This window comes from Amblyomma maculatum, chromosome 3 (assembly GCF_055883805.1).
Source record: "Amblyomma maculatum isolate TAMU_Amacu chromosome 3, ASM5588380v1, whole genome shotgun sequence".
Classification (NCBI taxonomy): domain Eukaryota; kingdom Metazoa; phylum Arthropoda; class Arachnida; order Ixodida; family Ixodidae; genus Amblyomma; species Amblyomma maculatum.
Genome location: NC_139346.1, coordinates 73,223,989 through 73,239,665, shown reverse-complemented (window position 1 = coordinate 73,239,665; position 15,677 = coordinate 73,223,989). Strand labels below are relative to the sequence as shown.

At 46.1% G+C, this 15,677-nt stretch overlaps 1 protein-coding gene across 1 annotated transcript; it reads left to right on the top strand.

The window, feature by feature from the left end:
• Positions 1–3,483: 3,483 nt before the first annotated feature.
• LOC146194975 (uncharacterized) lies at positions 3,484–15,326 on the top strand. The gene is made up of 3 exons (XM_084596687.1): positions 3,484–3,595; positions 12,004–12,795; positions 14,293–15,326. Exons 1-3 carry the CDS (start codon positions 3,520–3,522, stop codon positions 15,324–15,326), a joined length of 1,902 nt encoding a protein of 633 aa, XP_084452813.1. The 5' UTR covers positions 3,484–3,519.
• The last annotated feature ends 351 nt before the right edge of the window (positions 15,327–15,677 follow it).

Below are 15,677 nucleotides of genomic sequence, written 5' to 3'. Positions count from 1 at the left end.
CGCAAAGACGTGCACTACTTGCTTTATATGCTTGTGCACCTTTCTTCCCATAAAACTATGAAAACATCACTCAGAAAGCACTGAGGATGCTCGAGCTCTGAACGTAATATGATTATAATTAATGTTGCACAGCAACTCACTAAAGCGAGAAAGTAAACAATAAGGAACTAAAGAGACTTTTTTAGGGTTTTTTTTTTCAAATGGAAACAATCTACTATTTTCCTCGCTCCAGTCCGTAAAATCGGCCTTGAAACAACTATAAAATCGTTCTGGGGAGATTTTCAAGCTGCTCGAACATCCCATTACGCATCCTTATGTTTTATTTGCCCCGAGCCTTACGTCAAGAAACATATCTGAATGATTGAGGTTTTCATAGCTCACAATGCGTTATAACGCCATGAAAGAGGCTACCGGAAGCCCCGTCACCTTTTTATGACGCCGACGACAGGCGGCGCTACTTACACCATTCTCGGGGCGTATATGCTGTCATTGCTAAACCATGCAAAACAAAGTGTGTGCTCGATAAACTAGGTTTGAGCGTGTTGAACCCAACCAACGTTTTTGTTCTGTTCAGTCTATGCGGCATGTGCAGTGCACTGGTAACATGAAAAAAGAAACGTTACGCCTACCTTACCGTGAGCGCAGCCATAAACAACAACAGTTTACATTGACTCCATTCCTCTTCTCACAGTCGGCAGTCACGGAGGAGCAGGCATCGATGAGAGTGATGAGAACCGGATCATGTAAGCATGTTGCAGTTCTTTTGACCTATCATTTTCTTTTTAATGCGTGCTTTAGTTGCACATTCACGTGTTCTATGGATCGTCCTTGATAGGAAAATGCCCAGGCCTTCATCCTTGTCTTTCGCACCTCACAATGGCGTCAACATATACTGAAATGTATTTATTATTTACTCAAGCACACGCTCCGATTCCGGCATCAATAGGGCAAGTTTGAGATCGAATTTTAGGATAAGTAAGTTATCGGCCACCTTCGCGCTCTTTCAAAAACCCGCCCACCCTACACTGGCCGATCAATCGTGAGCTTGCCGGCGTCACATATTGTGTCTACACATAAATCGCCGCCGTCTTAACATTAAGCTGCGTCATTAGAATCTTAATTCGATGCACGGAGAGTTCGGGCCACATACCACGTTGTAGCTTTCCGCCTGTACCTGCTGACAACCACTAAATTCGTGGGAGAGGGCAAATGAAGGTCCATTGGATGTCACTTGAGCTCTTCCGATTTGAGTATACGCTGCTAATGCGAGCTGTCTGTTATACGAGTAGAGAGTGCCGTGCTATAATGTCAGCATGGCACAGCTGGTTTGGTAAGGGACGCTGAGCTCAGCAGCCGAGTGGCAGGTACAAAGGCGACAAAATGAGCGCTCACGTCTATATATTAGGCACTCAATTCACTTCATGGGCGCCATTTTGTGGTTCAGAGTGCAGCTTTGTCAGTGCAAGCCGGAGCAGGCAGCGATAACACCAGCAGATGTATCTGTAGCCTTTCACCCCGTTACACGCACCACAAAATGGCGGCCGCTATGATGTAGGCGCATACTCCCTATACATTGAGACTACTTTCTTTTGCCAGCAGCAAAGGCTCCCTCGGAAGGTGTCCTTCCTATATAATATACATTCTTGCGGATTCCCTTACAGAGTGCACACAGTACGAGGGGGCAGCTGCTACGGTCTCTGAAATGGTGCCCTGTACTTGCTTTGCAGTATCGTCGGTATCCTGCATCTAACACGCCAAAACGGCTGATATTATTAGCCCATTTGCCCAACCTCTGATAGTTACATGCAAGAGAACAGGTAGGAGTAAAACAGAACAAAACGCATATGCGCGAAACAGACGATAGAGAAGAATTGCACAATTATATTCAAAGCGCAAACATGTCGTTTACCAAAACATGGGAACACACAAAATGAAAGGATTAGAAGAGGCTACAAAGCCTGGAAGCCTAGCACCAATACGAGAGGTACAAGAGAGACAAATAAATTTCAAAAACCTCACTAAGCGTTACGGAAATCCAACAATTTGCAGGGTCATAATCTGGCTTTTGCGCATACCTGCGCACGCTCCCTCAACACTCCGTAACTGGTTGATCAGCGGCCTTTGATGGAATTCATGCTGAAGGCTTTGAAAGAAATCCAATTCCGACACGTGCTGGTTTCCAACTCTAAGAACTTCTTTTAGAGGCGTGCCGCGTCTCTATTTATATCGCAATAGACCAGGCGTACACATGCACGCAAACCGTCACAGTAAAAACCTCCTCTCTCGTTCTCATCATACGTGCATCATCATTGGTAAGGCCCATTTGATCTTTCTGGTTGCTCCGAGTTTTTCTTCCTAGGTCGATTGTCACCACTTCCAACTCTTGCGTAGATGACACGGCTTAAAGCGACACTGGAGGCGCATAGATATTAGCCTGTGTGGATAGTTTACCTTGTATAAATAGCAGAGAAGCGTCTTCAACACACAATACACGACATGTGTTAGGAGGAATGGACCGAACTTTGGTCACAACTGTTGCCATCACTAGACTATTTTGTAAATAAAATTCACACGCGGAGGCTAGCTTTTGTTCTGTATCCTGGAGACCACGCTAATCATTATTATTTTGAAATGAATGCCGACCTTACTTTTCGCAAATATGTGGTTCCTTTTACCTGATTTAAATAAGAATATTTAAATGCAATGCTCTTCAACTCAAGTGCGTATTTGACGCCAAACAAGCGTCTACGTAGCAAGGAACCGCCAAAGGACACACAAATATTCAGAGGAAAAACTTCATTGAATTCTCTCCTGTGTGGTTTTAAAAGTATGCATTGATATGGAAGGTGCTAGCGAGCATTTGTAAGTTTCCAATGACTCTACCTATATCTAGGTCACCGCTTGCCTTTCGGCAGATATGTCTATGACCTGCTTGCGTATAACAGAAAAGAAGTAGGTGCGGCAACTTACTCTTACCACTTCGTCTACTCAGTCAGTGATTGAACCGATATCATTATATTTTTCCAGAGTATAGCGTATACACTAAACGTTTTTACACCCTTAAAGGTGTAATTCTCTCCCAAGGCAAGTACCCTATAAGTGGATCAGCCATGCTTCACTATGGACCATCCTGCTTTGTGGAAATGTCATTTGTTTGGCGTCAAAAAGCAGAAGTATTATATTGAGGTCGCAGCGCGCGCCAGTCCTCACAGTGCTCTGGACAATGCTGCAGCGATTTTGGGTTTAAGACCGCATTTCCCTCTTTAACTTTTTTATGTACCCTCTCTTTCATTTTATAGAAAGTAGCGTAGCCTGTCAGAACCTCCTGATTGTTAACCTTAGTGCATTAGCCCTTTCTTGCCGTTTTTCAGGCAAGGCATTAGAACGGGCACACTCGAGTACCCTTTCCTCATGCAGAAAGATGTAAAAATGTCAAATGTGTAAAATGACGGTGCCTTAACTTCCTGCAGCCAATCACCGCCACCGCCCCGGCGGCGAAGGATACGATGTCTGGTGCCGATGCTGCTGGCCATGTTCGTGGTTCTCGTGGGCGTCGTCGCCGCGCCGGTTGCAGTCTTTGTTTTCGACGGCAAAGGTGAGGCCACGCACTGCACCGGCAACTTCTGGCTCGAGGGTTCGTACGCTGCGGATGCATTGCTCTGATGACTGAGGGGGAATAAGAATATTGGTTTGCTTTGTGGTTTGTTGGGTTTAACGTCCCAAAGCGACTCAGACTAGAAAGACGCCGTAGTGGAGGACTCCGGAAATTTCGACCACCTGGGGTTCTTAAACGTGCATTGACATCGCACAGCACACGGGCGCCTTGCTTTTCGCCTCGAGCGAAAAGCTGCCGCCAAGGCCGGGATTCGATCCCGCATCCTTGGGAACAGTAGTCGAGCGCCCGAAACCACTGAGCCACTCCGGCGGGGCAAAGGAATAAGAATATATTTACGGCCCTTTCTCTCTGTCTGTTCAAGCGCGATGCTGTGTCCTAGGAAAAAGAGGTTTCCGCTTGTTCTTTTAGAACCAACCCAGAACTACAGTGGTCAGTAGAAATGCCATTGTAAATTCGGAGCAACGTCTTAAGGAAATCAGTCTGGTCGCGAGTGAGAATTAAAAAGGAAAAGAAAGAACACCTGTCATTTTATAGATTCTCGTGAAATGACAACGACAGAAACCACCAAGTACAGCACTTCGTCCTTGTACTACATCCGCGTGCGCTTCGTTTGAAGAAATCGTACTCCATCCAACATTTTCGCCTCCCAGTAAGCCTCTATCAGGAGTGTCCTCGGGGAGTATCTGTGGACTACCTGTCACAAAGTTTTAATCAGGCGCGTGACGATGCTCGCGCTAGCACCGGGTCAAGGACCCTAAACCAGGCTCGCAGAGGGCAAGGATACGCATGAGAATGGTAATACTACTATCGTGTCTGCTCATTTACGAGCACGTCAAGGAGAGAACCGAGTGGGTTTCTAATCGTTGGCGCTTCTAATAAGAAACCGTGATCTTGGTGGCAATCTTTCCTTTATCAGTACTTAGTTCAAAAACTCCACGCTTCCCCACCGCAGTACTCTTATGTGGCAGCATTTTTTTTTATTGATTCACAGGAAGGAAAATGCGCAGTATCTGTCACACTTACTCTGTGGAAACCTGAACCGCGCCGTAAGGGAAGGGATGAAGGTGGGAGTGAAGGTGGAAAGAGAGAAAGAGGAGCCGTAGTGGAGGGCTACGGAGTAATTTCGACCACCTGGTGATCTTTAACGTGATCCCTTGTAGCTGGCCACGCGCGATATTATTATGCAATGACAACTCCTAAATCTGGAAATAACGTGAAGCGGTTTCATGCTTTAACTAAGGTGCTTTTTTCGATACAAAACTGCATCGAATGACCACTTTTTAGGGGGCCCCGCCGGGGTGGTGCAGTGGTAGACGCCCGAATACTGTGCCGGAGCACCCGGGTTCCTAACCGACCTCGGCGGCTGCGTTTCGATGGAAGCGAAACGAAGTGGCGTCCGTGTACTGTGCAATGTCAGCGCCCCTTAAAGATCACCAGGTGATCGAAATTACTCCGTAGCCCTCCACTATGGCCCCTCTTTCTTTCCTCTTTCACTCCCACCTTTCTCCTTTCCCTTACGGCGCGGTTGAGGTGTCGACGGAAAAAGTGAGACAGTTACCGCGCCTTTCTCTTCTATAAATCAACCAGTTTACACCGGCTCCCTAGCCGCCCTTAAGCAGCTTAAGGCTGTTCGACGCACATTCAAAATTACACGATCCATTCACGAGGTCCGTAAAAAATATCCCTGTCTTGTGCGTACACACTGGATTCGCGGCCATGCTCACGATCTACATAATATCCATGTGAATAAAATGATCCACCTTGACCCATCAGACATCTCGCCACCTTCCTCTCTTTCCCCAAATCCACTCATGTCCCATGTTTCCAAGAAAAAAATGTTTGCGCCAGCGAGCACGCGCTCTAATGCCTCCGTGTTTGTACCTCCCTCCCGTAATCTCACTCGGAAGGACGAGGTATTTGTGCGCCGGATTCGGGCAGGAGCGGCTCTTACCCCTTCTGTGCGTTATCGGTGGCGTGACCAACGCTTACAAGTGACCGAAAAGTGCCCTCACTGTGGTGCTTCACAAGAACCTTACGATACGAATCTTCTATTGTGGACCTGCCCAGCTATGGCATCCGTGAGACAGTGCTACCTACGAAAAGTAGGCCTGCGGTGGGACCATGAATGTGATTACAGGAAGTGGACGCTGAACAATCAGTTTATCGGCAACCTGTGTGATTATTTAAGACCTGTTTGCACTCTTTCTTCCAGTTTCCTCCTACTCCCCGATTTCTTTTCACTATGCCTGATGGCAAACTCGTCGAGTAAAAAAAAATGAAGCTTTAACTTCAAAACCAAAGCCACCGAACGCAATTGCCGCGAAGCTTTATTGGCGTCATCGGGAAAGTCACAGAAGGGCTTGGCCGAAAGCAATGGGAAGCTTCACCGACAATGACGTCGTCATCAAATTTCTGAGCATTGCTGTATTGCTGCGAAGAGAAGCCTGACACTCTTGGCAAATCTAAAACTCGACTACCTGCTGAGTAAACGACAAAGATTAAAGGGTCTCGAGCGTCCGTTTCCCATCTCACACTTCTTATGAAAGAAGCCTTTGCAGTTCCAACTTCACTTCGTTCCCTGCCAAGTTGGTGCCGTCTAAAGATTGCCCTGAGTTGTGGCAAGGCCTACGGGGGGCAAACCGGGTGCTGCCTAAACGAACGTCTTATGGAATACTCAGTGTTTAAGATACTGCAAAAAGAAACCTAGGTGTTCACTGCCTAAAATGTCCCTCTCGGTCCTGTGAGCCATCCCTTCATAAATGCACTGTCATTGCGAGAAGTGCACATCAGGTCATACGCGAAATCATAGAAGCCGCTCACATTCTAAAGCTAGGTCAAAATTGTGTTAGCACACCCTCAATAGGCCTGACTAGACGCGAGTTAGAATATTTGAACCAGGTGCACAGTAGTTTTAATGTTTAGATTCCGGTGTACTCTCTTCAGCCTTTAGCGGCCTGGCCTTGGTTGTTTTAGGTAATCTGTTTTTAATGCCCTTTTGGTCTTGTAATGCTCTTAATTGGCCTTTTGGCTCTTTTATCGCTCTTAATGCCCCTTTGTCTCCTTTATCGCTCTTATTGCCCCTTTTGGGTCTTTTATCGCTCTTAATCCCCCTTTTGGCTCTTTTGTCGCTCTTATTGCCCTTGTGGCTCTTTCATCGCTCTCAATGCCCCTTTTGGCTCTTTTTTCGATTTTAATCTTCGTATCTTCGCATCGTGTCATCTGTAACTGTTTTTACCTATTGGTCTCCCCTCTTTTTCGCTTCTTCATAGCTTTGCCGTTCTGCCTTGTTTTTACCTGTATAGTTATCGTGCGCCTTTTAACTTTGCGTTCGTTGTCTTTCCGCCACGTGCAAGCTCAGCAGCTGTTATCAATTCGTTCGCGCCCACTTTTCGTACATATGTAGTGTGTCGCTCTCTAATTAAAAACCAGTTAAGTCAGCGCTGTGTTGTCGTTTCCTTTCTGTGCTGTGTTTTGAAGTGAGCTGTTTTGCTGCCCAAAATTCACTATTATCATCTGGCTTCGTGACATCGCGGGCTTTAATGGCAGGGTTAAATCACTTGGTAACCTTATTACTATACATTTCATGCATTTGTATGATTCTGGCTTTTCTAATTCGCGAATCGTGTTACAGCTTCCATTTCAACGCGGTTAAACCAAGTTTTACGGATAATAATAGCACGCTCTTGCAGGGTTTTGCTAATGCTAAATGTTCAGCTGATGGCGCACCTATCCCATAATATTTGACATTACTGATGATCATAACTTTTTCGTTAAGGTCGAAAGGCAATGGTAAATATATTACTCATCGTCAACTGGCCACTTATGTGGTCATGCACCAGCTTACTATAACATAATGCAATGGGCAATAGTTATCGTTAGAAAGATTAACCCCAATTTGAGCTTAGCTCGGCTTCAAGGTTCCCTCGACGTAACCAAGCGGTCCCCAAGTTTACCTAAAAAACTCTGCTATCGCTCTAAATCGCTATATGGCCTTGGTTCTCCAACGTTTAGTTTTTCATTTAAGATCTATTTGGTCCCCTGAAACTCTTGGGTCAGCATGACGGCAGCTTAAGACGAAAGCACCAAGCGGCCAATCACATAAGTCAAGATAACAGATCTCGCTCTCTCGGCTTATACGACTAATAATTGCTGCATCCTTCATCTAGCGATGAGGTGAGGTGGCTGTTGAGTCATTTAATAATCTATTTCCACGAACGTTTGAAAGTGGCGACTTCGTCATCGAATCAAAGGCACTGGAACATACAAATCCTAAGACCAAAACGATAGGTTAGACAATGTGGCCCCGGACGCACCCAGAAAATCACGCTTCTGTCACAAGGCTGTGTGTTATGAAGCTGCAATCGACATGCCAAATTTCAACGCAGATTGCCTATAGCATATCAACCCATCTTTTAAAGCTGACTTTCTGTTTACTACTTCCCACCAATTTTTACCTTAACAGGATGGTGTGATATGGCGTACTCTCGTGGAGCCAACAAATCAGATGACGTTTCTTCAGCAGATCATTTCGGCAGCATGCACGAACTCTCGTCAAATTCTCTGTTTATTGCCGTTCGAAAGCCCTGCTTTGCCGATCGGTCTACTGTGGTGTGATGACTATAATATTACTATTGATTTCACTGCTGAGCTTCGGCAGCCATGATCACTGATAGAATAAGTATGCCCTGCTTGAACATTTCCCGGAGCTTCACTTACACTATTGATCGAGCAGTCGCTCGTGAATTTGTTCTCAAACGCTTGCGCCACTCCATTACTATTGTAACCAACCTGAAAATAATGAAGTAGTCGGAAGTTCGTTTGCAACGATAAACAATAGGAAGAGATTTTTTACATGATATCTGCGGAAGAACAGACCCAAGGAACGCGAATGACAGGAAATAAATGTACACATTAGACCATTGTATCCAACATAGGTCCATCATAGCAGCTTACCGCAGATATTTAAAAAATTGTTTCTTGAATGCTCGTTGTGGGTGGCAATAAAATTACCATGTCTGACTCACCATGACACAAATATCGCGAGATTAGGTGCACCACAGGCAAACCGCGCGACTTGTCCGTCTCTTCGACTCTAACCAGCCAGCCAGCTAAAATGCCTTTATACAACCTTAGAATATTGTATAAGCTGTTTTTCCTGGGCTAGTTGGTGCATTTCTGGACGGGAAGGTATGGCTTGAAGGAACGTAGAGAAAAAGGAAGACCGAATACAGGAATACCAACTTTCACTTTTCACTAAAGCAATTAGATAAATTCCACTTACACTGGACCACATGGCGCCGTCGCCCAAATCACGACGCAAAGCGCGTCATGAGTGCATTCGAAAAAGTGTGAGACAGCTATCCAGGAACAAACGCGAAAGAAAAACTTGGCTACGTGTGAAAAAGTGAAAGAGAAAGAAAAGAAACGAAGTGGCCTTTGTGTAGTATACATCAAAAAGTAAGAGATATAATAGGAACAGAATGATAGCAACAGCACAGGAAGGAGGAATAGAAATGGGCGGATCAGGTAAAAGACAACCGCAAAACCAAAACAAAAACAGGAAGACGTGAAAGGCGGCTAGGCAGGAAGGGAGTAAATGTTATATAAATAAAGATATTGCAGGGCAAAAGGAAGAGTCATGCAAACCACCCGACAGCCAACAACAAATACCGGGAGCAAATTTGAAAGAACCTTTGACGGACTACAGGTAACACGGTAAAATGAAGTCACTTAGAAATGACTACAACAAAGCGGTAGAAGCACATCTGCCTTTCTAAAACTTCCCTTCCACAGTCCCGCACTCGGGCATCGCCAAAAAAGGGGCTAGAATAGGCAGATCATAAAGCCATCCGGGGACGAACATTAACACAGGAGTCCATAGTGGCTGTATACCCAAACATCGAATGCGTTCCAAGTTAAACGGTTGATTTTTATACAGCGCGAACACTAGAAAAAAAATGAAGGTGGTGACTCACGCTTCTACAACATTTGAATGTAAAAAGCTAATTATACAACCTTTGATTCGTTATTTGGCATCTCCTAGGACATGGATTCCCAGAATAAAGGCCGACAGACGTGGCAGCGTTGATTGTAGTGGCCGGACATATCTCCTTCCGAATTCGTCTTCCCATTCAGGAAGTACTTTCCTCCTCTCTGATAGAAACCGTGCCCAATCTGGTAATCATGAACCTTCCCACACTTTAGGAACATGATACACCCTCAGAAAAAGTGTTGGGAAAATTACTGGCATATTTTAAGTTGCACGCCGCCTCTTTATTCAGCTTAACCATCGTGAAGGTTGAGTAAATTTGCATGGGACCGAGAAATACGACATTTACATCCAACTTTGCTGCTGCCTTTTTGAAGTTAAGAAACAGTTTATCGATGCATGGAACCACTGGCACAGGTTGCTCTTCTATTGGCTTATTTCCTTTTACTCAACTCTGCTTTCCGGAGTATGTCATCGAACAGGCCGGAAATGAGAGAACATGGGTTGCTGGCCCCTTACAGTTGAAGCTGGTTCTCGAAGCTGTAGTCTCCACTGGCAGAGATTACAACTGGCTAATCCACATCTAAATTCTTTGGTTGCTACTGGTAAAGAAACACTATTAATTTCCGCACTCCGGGCAGCGGACAGTTACATGAAGGATATCAGAAAAAGAAACATGATTGCTTCCTTCATCCCCCGTCACAAAAGCGACAAGTTAAACTTTCCGCAGCTATAAAGGAAAAGATCACCTTAATTGTCGCGGCAGGAGTTCACTGCTGGGAAAAGGAAAGACTCAACCCCTTCTCCAGCGCAGGCAACACTAGAATGATGTCCGCGACCGGACACGGATGTTTCCTCATTTATGGGGAACAAAATTCTGCTGCTTTTGTCATTTCGTGACAAAAGCAGCAGAATTCACGACCCGGAATCAGTAATAGGGCAGCGTCCCAACAGTTTCTTATCTGTTTATCTCCGATACAAATTTTTATTTGGTGCCGCAGTATGGAGTCCTCATCGCAATTAGCCAATTCATTTCATCGAAAACCTCCAGAATCAGGCGGCTCGCTACTTTTTCTACACGGGTTACTGGTATCCATTCATCTCGACACATTAGCTGATCGAAGAAAGACATCGCAATTTGGCTTATCTCATAATTGGTATTATAACCGCCTCGACCTTAGAGCCACCCTAGTAGTGCCACTCGCGCTATCGTCACGTCGGCTCTTGACTTCTCTTTGTATACAGCTTATAACTGGCTCCAGAAATATCTCCAATAGATTACTCTTGCCATTGGCTATTAGAGATGAATGGAATTAGATTTCCGAATCATTTGGCCACGAAAGTGACAACTAGAAATTCTGACAGTTAATGTCAGCTAATCTTGCTGAATTAAAATGATCAGCATTGGGTTTTCAGTTTTTCTTCGCAACCTCGGTCGAGCCTCACGATGAATTTTCGGTTTGCTAGTGTTACATAGTTTTCCTAAAATACTTCTTGTTATTCTGTGTGCGCGTACAACTTTTTGAGTAATATGTTTGTATAAGTTGATATAAATTTAGTGTTAGCATATGCCGACCTTTGACTGCATTGCTGCTTTTGTTCGTTTAGTTTTTTTATATTCAGTTTGCTATGGTTCCATAAAAATGTACAAAGTCACCTTGCATTTGTGCTTGCTTTTCATTGTGTAAAAATATCTACTGCCAAGAAAAGTCTTTCCTGCTTCTCTTCCCCTTCCCTCCTCACCCCCCCGCCCCGCCATCTCTTTGTGTAATGCCCTACCGGGGTGTCCTTAAGGGTCAAACATTATGGTAATGAGTTGTAGATGCGGGATTCACTTGCGTGATTTTCAGTAGCTATCTCTGAGCAATATTGAATTGGCTACTGCCCGTCGTTAAAGTAAAAGGCAGCACGCGCCATTTTCTGATTCCACGAAGAAAGCGATAGTGTTCTAGAGACGATGTTTCCGGCATAATGTAGTTTCTTTTCTTTTCAGGAATAATTTTTGCATCGTTTATTGCATTACTTTTATATTTTTACTTTGTTGTTGTTTCTCCCCCTGACCAGTAACGGAGAGAATATTTCTTAATTCGGCCCGTAATGGCAATACGAGTTTGAGGTCCTTGATCGTTGCTAATAAATCATTAAGTGTATTTACTTCATTTGTTAGAAATCACTGTACGCTGCGGAGAAGCGCTCAGAGGTCTGCGGTAGACGCTTATGCAGCTTTCCGGACGTTATAAAGAGCACTGACAGAACAATATTGCTAGCGGGACGTACAGTTTCATTCTGGTTTACTGGCTGCTTTTATACCAGCCTTGAGTTTGCTTTAGTTTTGTGCAGTGACTAATATTAAGCCTTGGCTATACTCATTATTTCTTACACTGTCTTCTCGAAACAGGTCAGATACTCCACTTCTTCAAGAAGAACGACACCACTGCTACCGAAATAAGCCTCGCCGCCGTCACGCGAATCTCTACAGCGATGAGTCCCGGATCAGCAGCCACCCCGTCTCACATGGACGCTCCTCAGCAAGAAATTGTGGCGTTGTCCACACCACAGCGACCAAAGGCGTCGCACGTAACTCCAGGGGGTCAAGCGGGCAGCTCCAAGAACCACGGAGTAACGCGTCGCAAAGACTCGAATCGCGAGCGAGTCTACGCACCCACAGTGTTGGGCACATCGCGCAGAACCAAACCAGACAACTTAGCCGAGGTGCAAAGGCTCACCGAAGGGGTAATTGTCGTGCCGAAAGGCGGAGTCATGAGCAAGCTTCGGGTCAAAGAAGACGAAGAATACACAACGGCCCGACGGAAAGTGCACCGCTCGAGATCTTCGCATGCTAAAGAAGCTAAATCCAAGCCCAAGGGCGCTACACTCTCAAATGCCACAGCTGGAACTATAGTCAAAGCAACGATAGCCACTGTTCGGCAGAGCAGTGAAACTGGTAGTGCCGTGCCGCTTGTCGGCGCTGTCGGCTCTACCGCGAACGTCAGCGATGCTACGGAGACTTCCACATTTTCGGCGTCAGTTGGCAGCAAAGGAAATGGTGATTCGCAGTCGCACTCTCTAAGCGTGCGCCACAACCGCAGGACTAGGGGAAAGCTTGGGCACCGAAGAAGGCGCGGGAAGCGGAAATATTCCACGAAGCGCACAACGAACATCGACTCCGGCTCGTCGTCGTCGTCTTCCGGTGCGCTTGAAGAAAGCTCCTTCGTTGCTCACGGCTCAGCAGGCTTAGAAGGCCTTAGTCTCCGAGATGGTCATGCATCCATGTCTATCGCGGTACACCGCAAAGTTTCCAACAAAAAAGTGAAACATCAGGCTATGCTCACGACGCGTGGTCGCCGCAGTAAAAAGCCTCGCATGTTGACCAGCGTGAAAGAAAAGGGTACTTCAATGATTTCTTCAAAAACACCGTCTAAATTACAGGCCTCTGTGGCAACATCAGTGGGCAGAAATGGCGCACCAAGCTCGGCGAAGCGCGAAACTACAATCTCCGCTTTAGGAACAGGTTCTACGATAAGCTCTGATGTTAAATCAACCAAGCCAAAAAGTATTCCAGAAGGCAACATGACAGTGACTATCACCCTTACAAAAGAACCCAGCAGCTCGTCGAGTAGAAAAGCAAAGGTGACGCCACGGAATGCTATTGATTCGGTACCCGTTGACGAATCACATAACAATACTGTACAACCCAGCATCAGTGGAGCTGGGAATACGCAAGAGAGAACTTCGGGGTATGCGGAAACCAGCGGATATCACGAGCTTACTCAGAAGTCAAGTCTAGTTAGTACTACTGAGCTGTATATGGCGAAATCTGAGAACCCTAAATTATTGCATCCCAAGCCATCGAAGCCGCCGTCCGAGCTCGTCTCTACTGTTACTCCACTCTACTCAGGGCACACGGACCGAACCTCCCTGACTAATCTACAAAGCATCGCCGTCAATCATAGCCTTGGTACGGACGGTGAAAAATTTGTCGACTTTATTAACAACATCAATGACACCATAGATGACGCCGAATCCGAGTCAGCTACTAAGCACTCAGAGCTGGATGAGCAAAATGGCAGCGGTTTTTCTATCCAAAGTTCAAATGGCGCGATTGCAATTTCACCAGTCGGTTTAGCGAACATTAAACAAGATGACAGCTCCGCTATATCTGTATCTGTCTCTACACCAAAAAGCTATGCGCAGTCGGAAACTGGCGACTCGAATGGCTTTTCATTCAGAAAACTAAATTTGAGTCATGATGAGTCAAACTTTAGTAGCCCTAGTAGCGGGGTAGGCGGCGTAACTGCAAAAGGAAACAGAGCTACAGCAATAGTTCCACGAGCCATCACTGCAAACAGTCACGCGCCTGATACAGAACATGCAGCACCGCCGACCAGTCATACAGAAGACGAGCGGAAAGCTCATATTGTAACAAGGACATCTGCGAAGGCTAAGGGAAACGACGTTGATAATGACAGCGGTAGTTTGCTCGAAATGGAGGTAGACTTTCCACCGCGATCTAACCGCCCACCCCAGGCACATGTACCCCCTGCGCAAGGAGTGAGTGCCTCTACAGGCAATATTGGGCGAAACACAGATTCGGTCAACCAGCATTCTACGCGGCAAGAAACGTCACTTAATGTATCAAGTAATCGTACTGGTCGCGGTGAATGGTTTCGCGACGGTGGCATGCCAGCGCGTTCTACTACAAGAACCGCCGCCAGGGTCGTGCCCTCATCGACCGATGTGTCGAGCACCAAAGGAAGCGAAAAAGCTTCCAGTTGGTTGAAGGCTGATGACGATGACGACGAAGATAACAATGACGAAGAAGAGACGTCTTCCCACTCGCAAGCAAACACTCATTCACCACAACCGGGACCGTATATTGCAATAATGGTAAAAAAGGAGTCCGCTGATGTACGGCGGAGCAGTAGCACTAGTGAAGCAACGCCGGCTTCGCCCTCGCAACGCATAACTAAACAGTTCTTTAAAAAGCAGAAAACCAATGTTCCCGAACGCAGCTCAGCCATCATGGGGAGCAAGAATGCCGATGGTTTGTTACGGCTTAGCAGTTTGCTTAACCTGAACGAAGTGACCACAACACTGCTTGCATCGAGTGTTCAAAACGACCAGCCGGCTGCACTAATCAACAACCCGGAAAAAACTAATATGCCGTCTCCCGTGCCAGGTAACCCTACAGAGACGCCAATCGTGCAAACTTCAGGAAAAAAAGTGCCGGTGACTGCACCAGCCAGCCATCCAGCCACTGCAGGGCTTCCTCAAAGTCGTGAAATGTCTCAAAGCACTCTTTCTGAGAAAGATTCTCTCAGCCAGCGCATAGTGAAGCTTAATTCATCACTAAATAACAGCGACGAAGGCTCCATTTGGCGCACAATAATTCCTCCTAAAAGCGGAGCAGCATCCAGCATGACGACTGCTGCCGGTCTGGGCGTAGATAATTACTACGATGACAGCAAGAACGACACGTCAGTCGGAAACTCCGATGCATCAGAAGGCAGTAGCGAACTCAAGGTAGAGAATCGCAGGATAGCCGGTGAAATCGGCTCGACTACAAGAAAGCCAGGCGGAAAGGCGGACGTATTTCAGACAGAGTATTATTACGATGATGCGCCGTCTTCTGAAGGGAAGCAGTCGACTCCAGCCGACATCACCGAGCCTGGCTACGGAAACGTCCCAGAACAGGAGGCTATCGACGATCTGTTCTTCTGAAGTTCACCCTTCGAGTCTTCCAAAAGCAAGAACAGTCGCTTTTGTGCCACTAACTAAATGATCACAAATGCCACCAGAGCTCATTTGGAGCAAGAAAGGACATACACGTGGGAAGAAAGGTGCCGCCATCAGCACTGTCCACCGACAGTCATAGTTTGCAACATAATGGCAGCCCAGTCGCATGCCGTGTGAAGGGCGTTACTTGATACTATGTATCAAATAAACTTGCCGTGGTTTCACTTACTCCTTGTCACCAGAAAATGTTCATGCATAGAGGGTTCTTGCGCAATATTTTCTTCTTTTTTGCCCTTAATATGTCCATTTGGAGGACCACCCCATTCAATCATATAC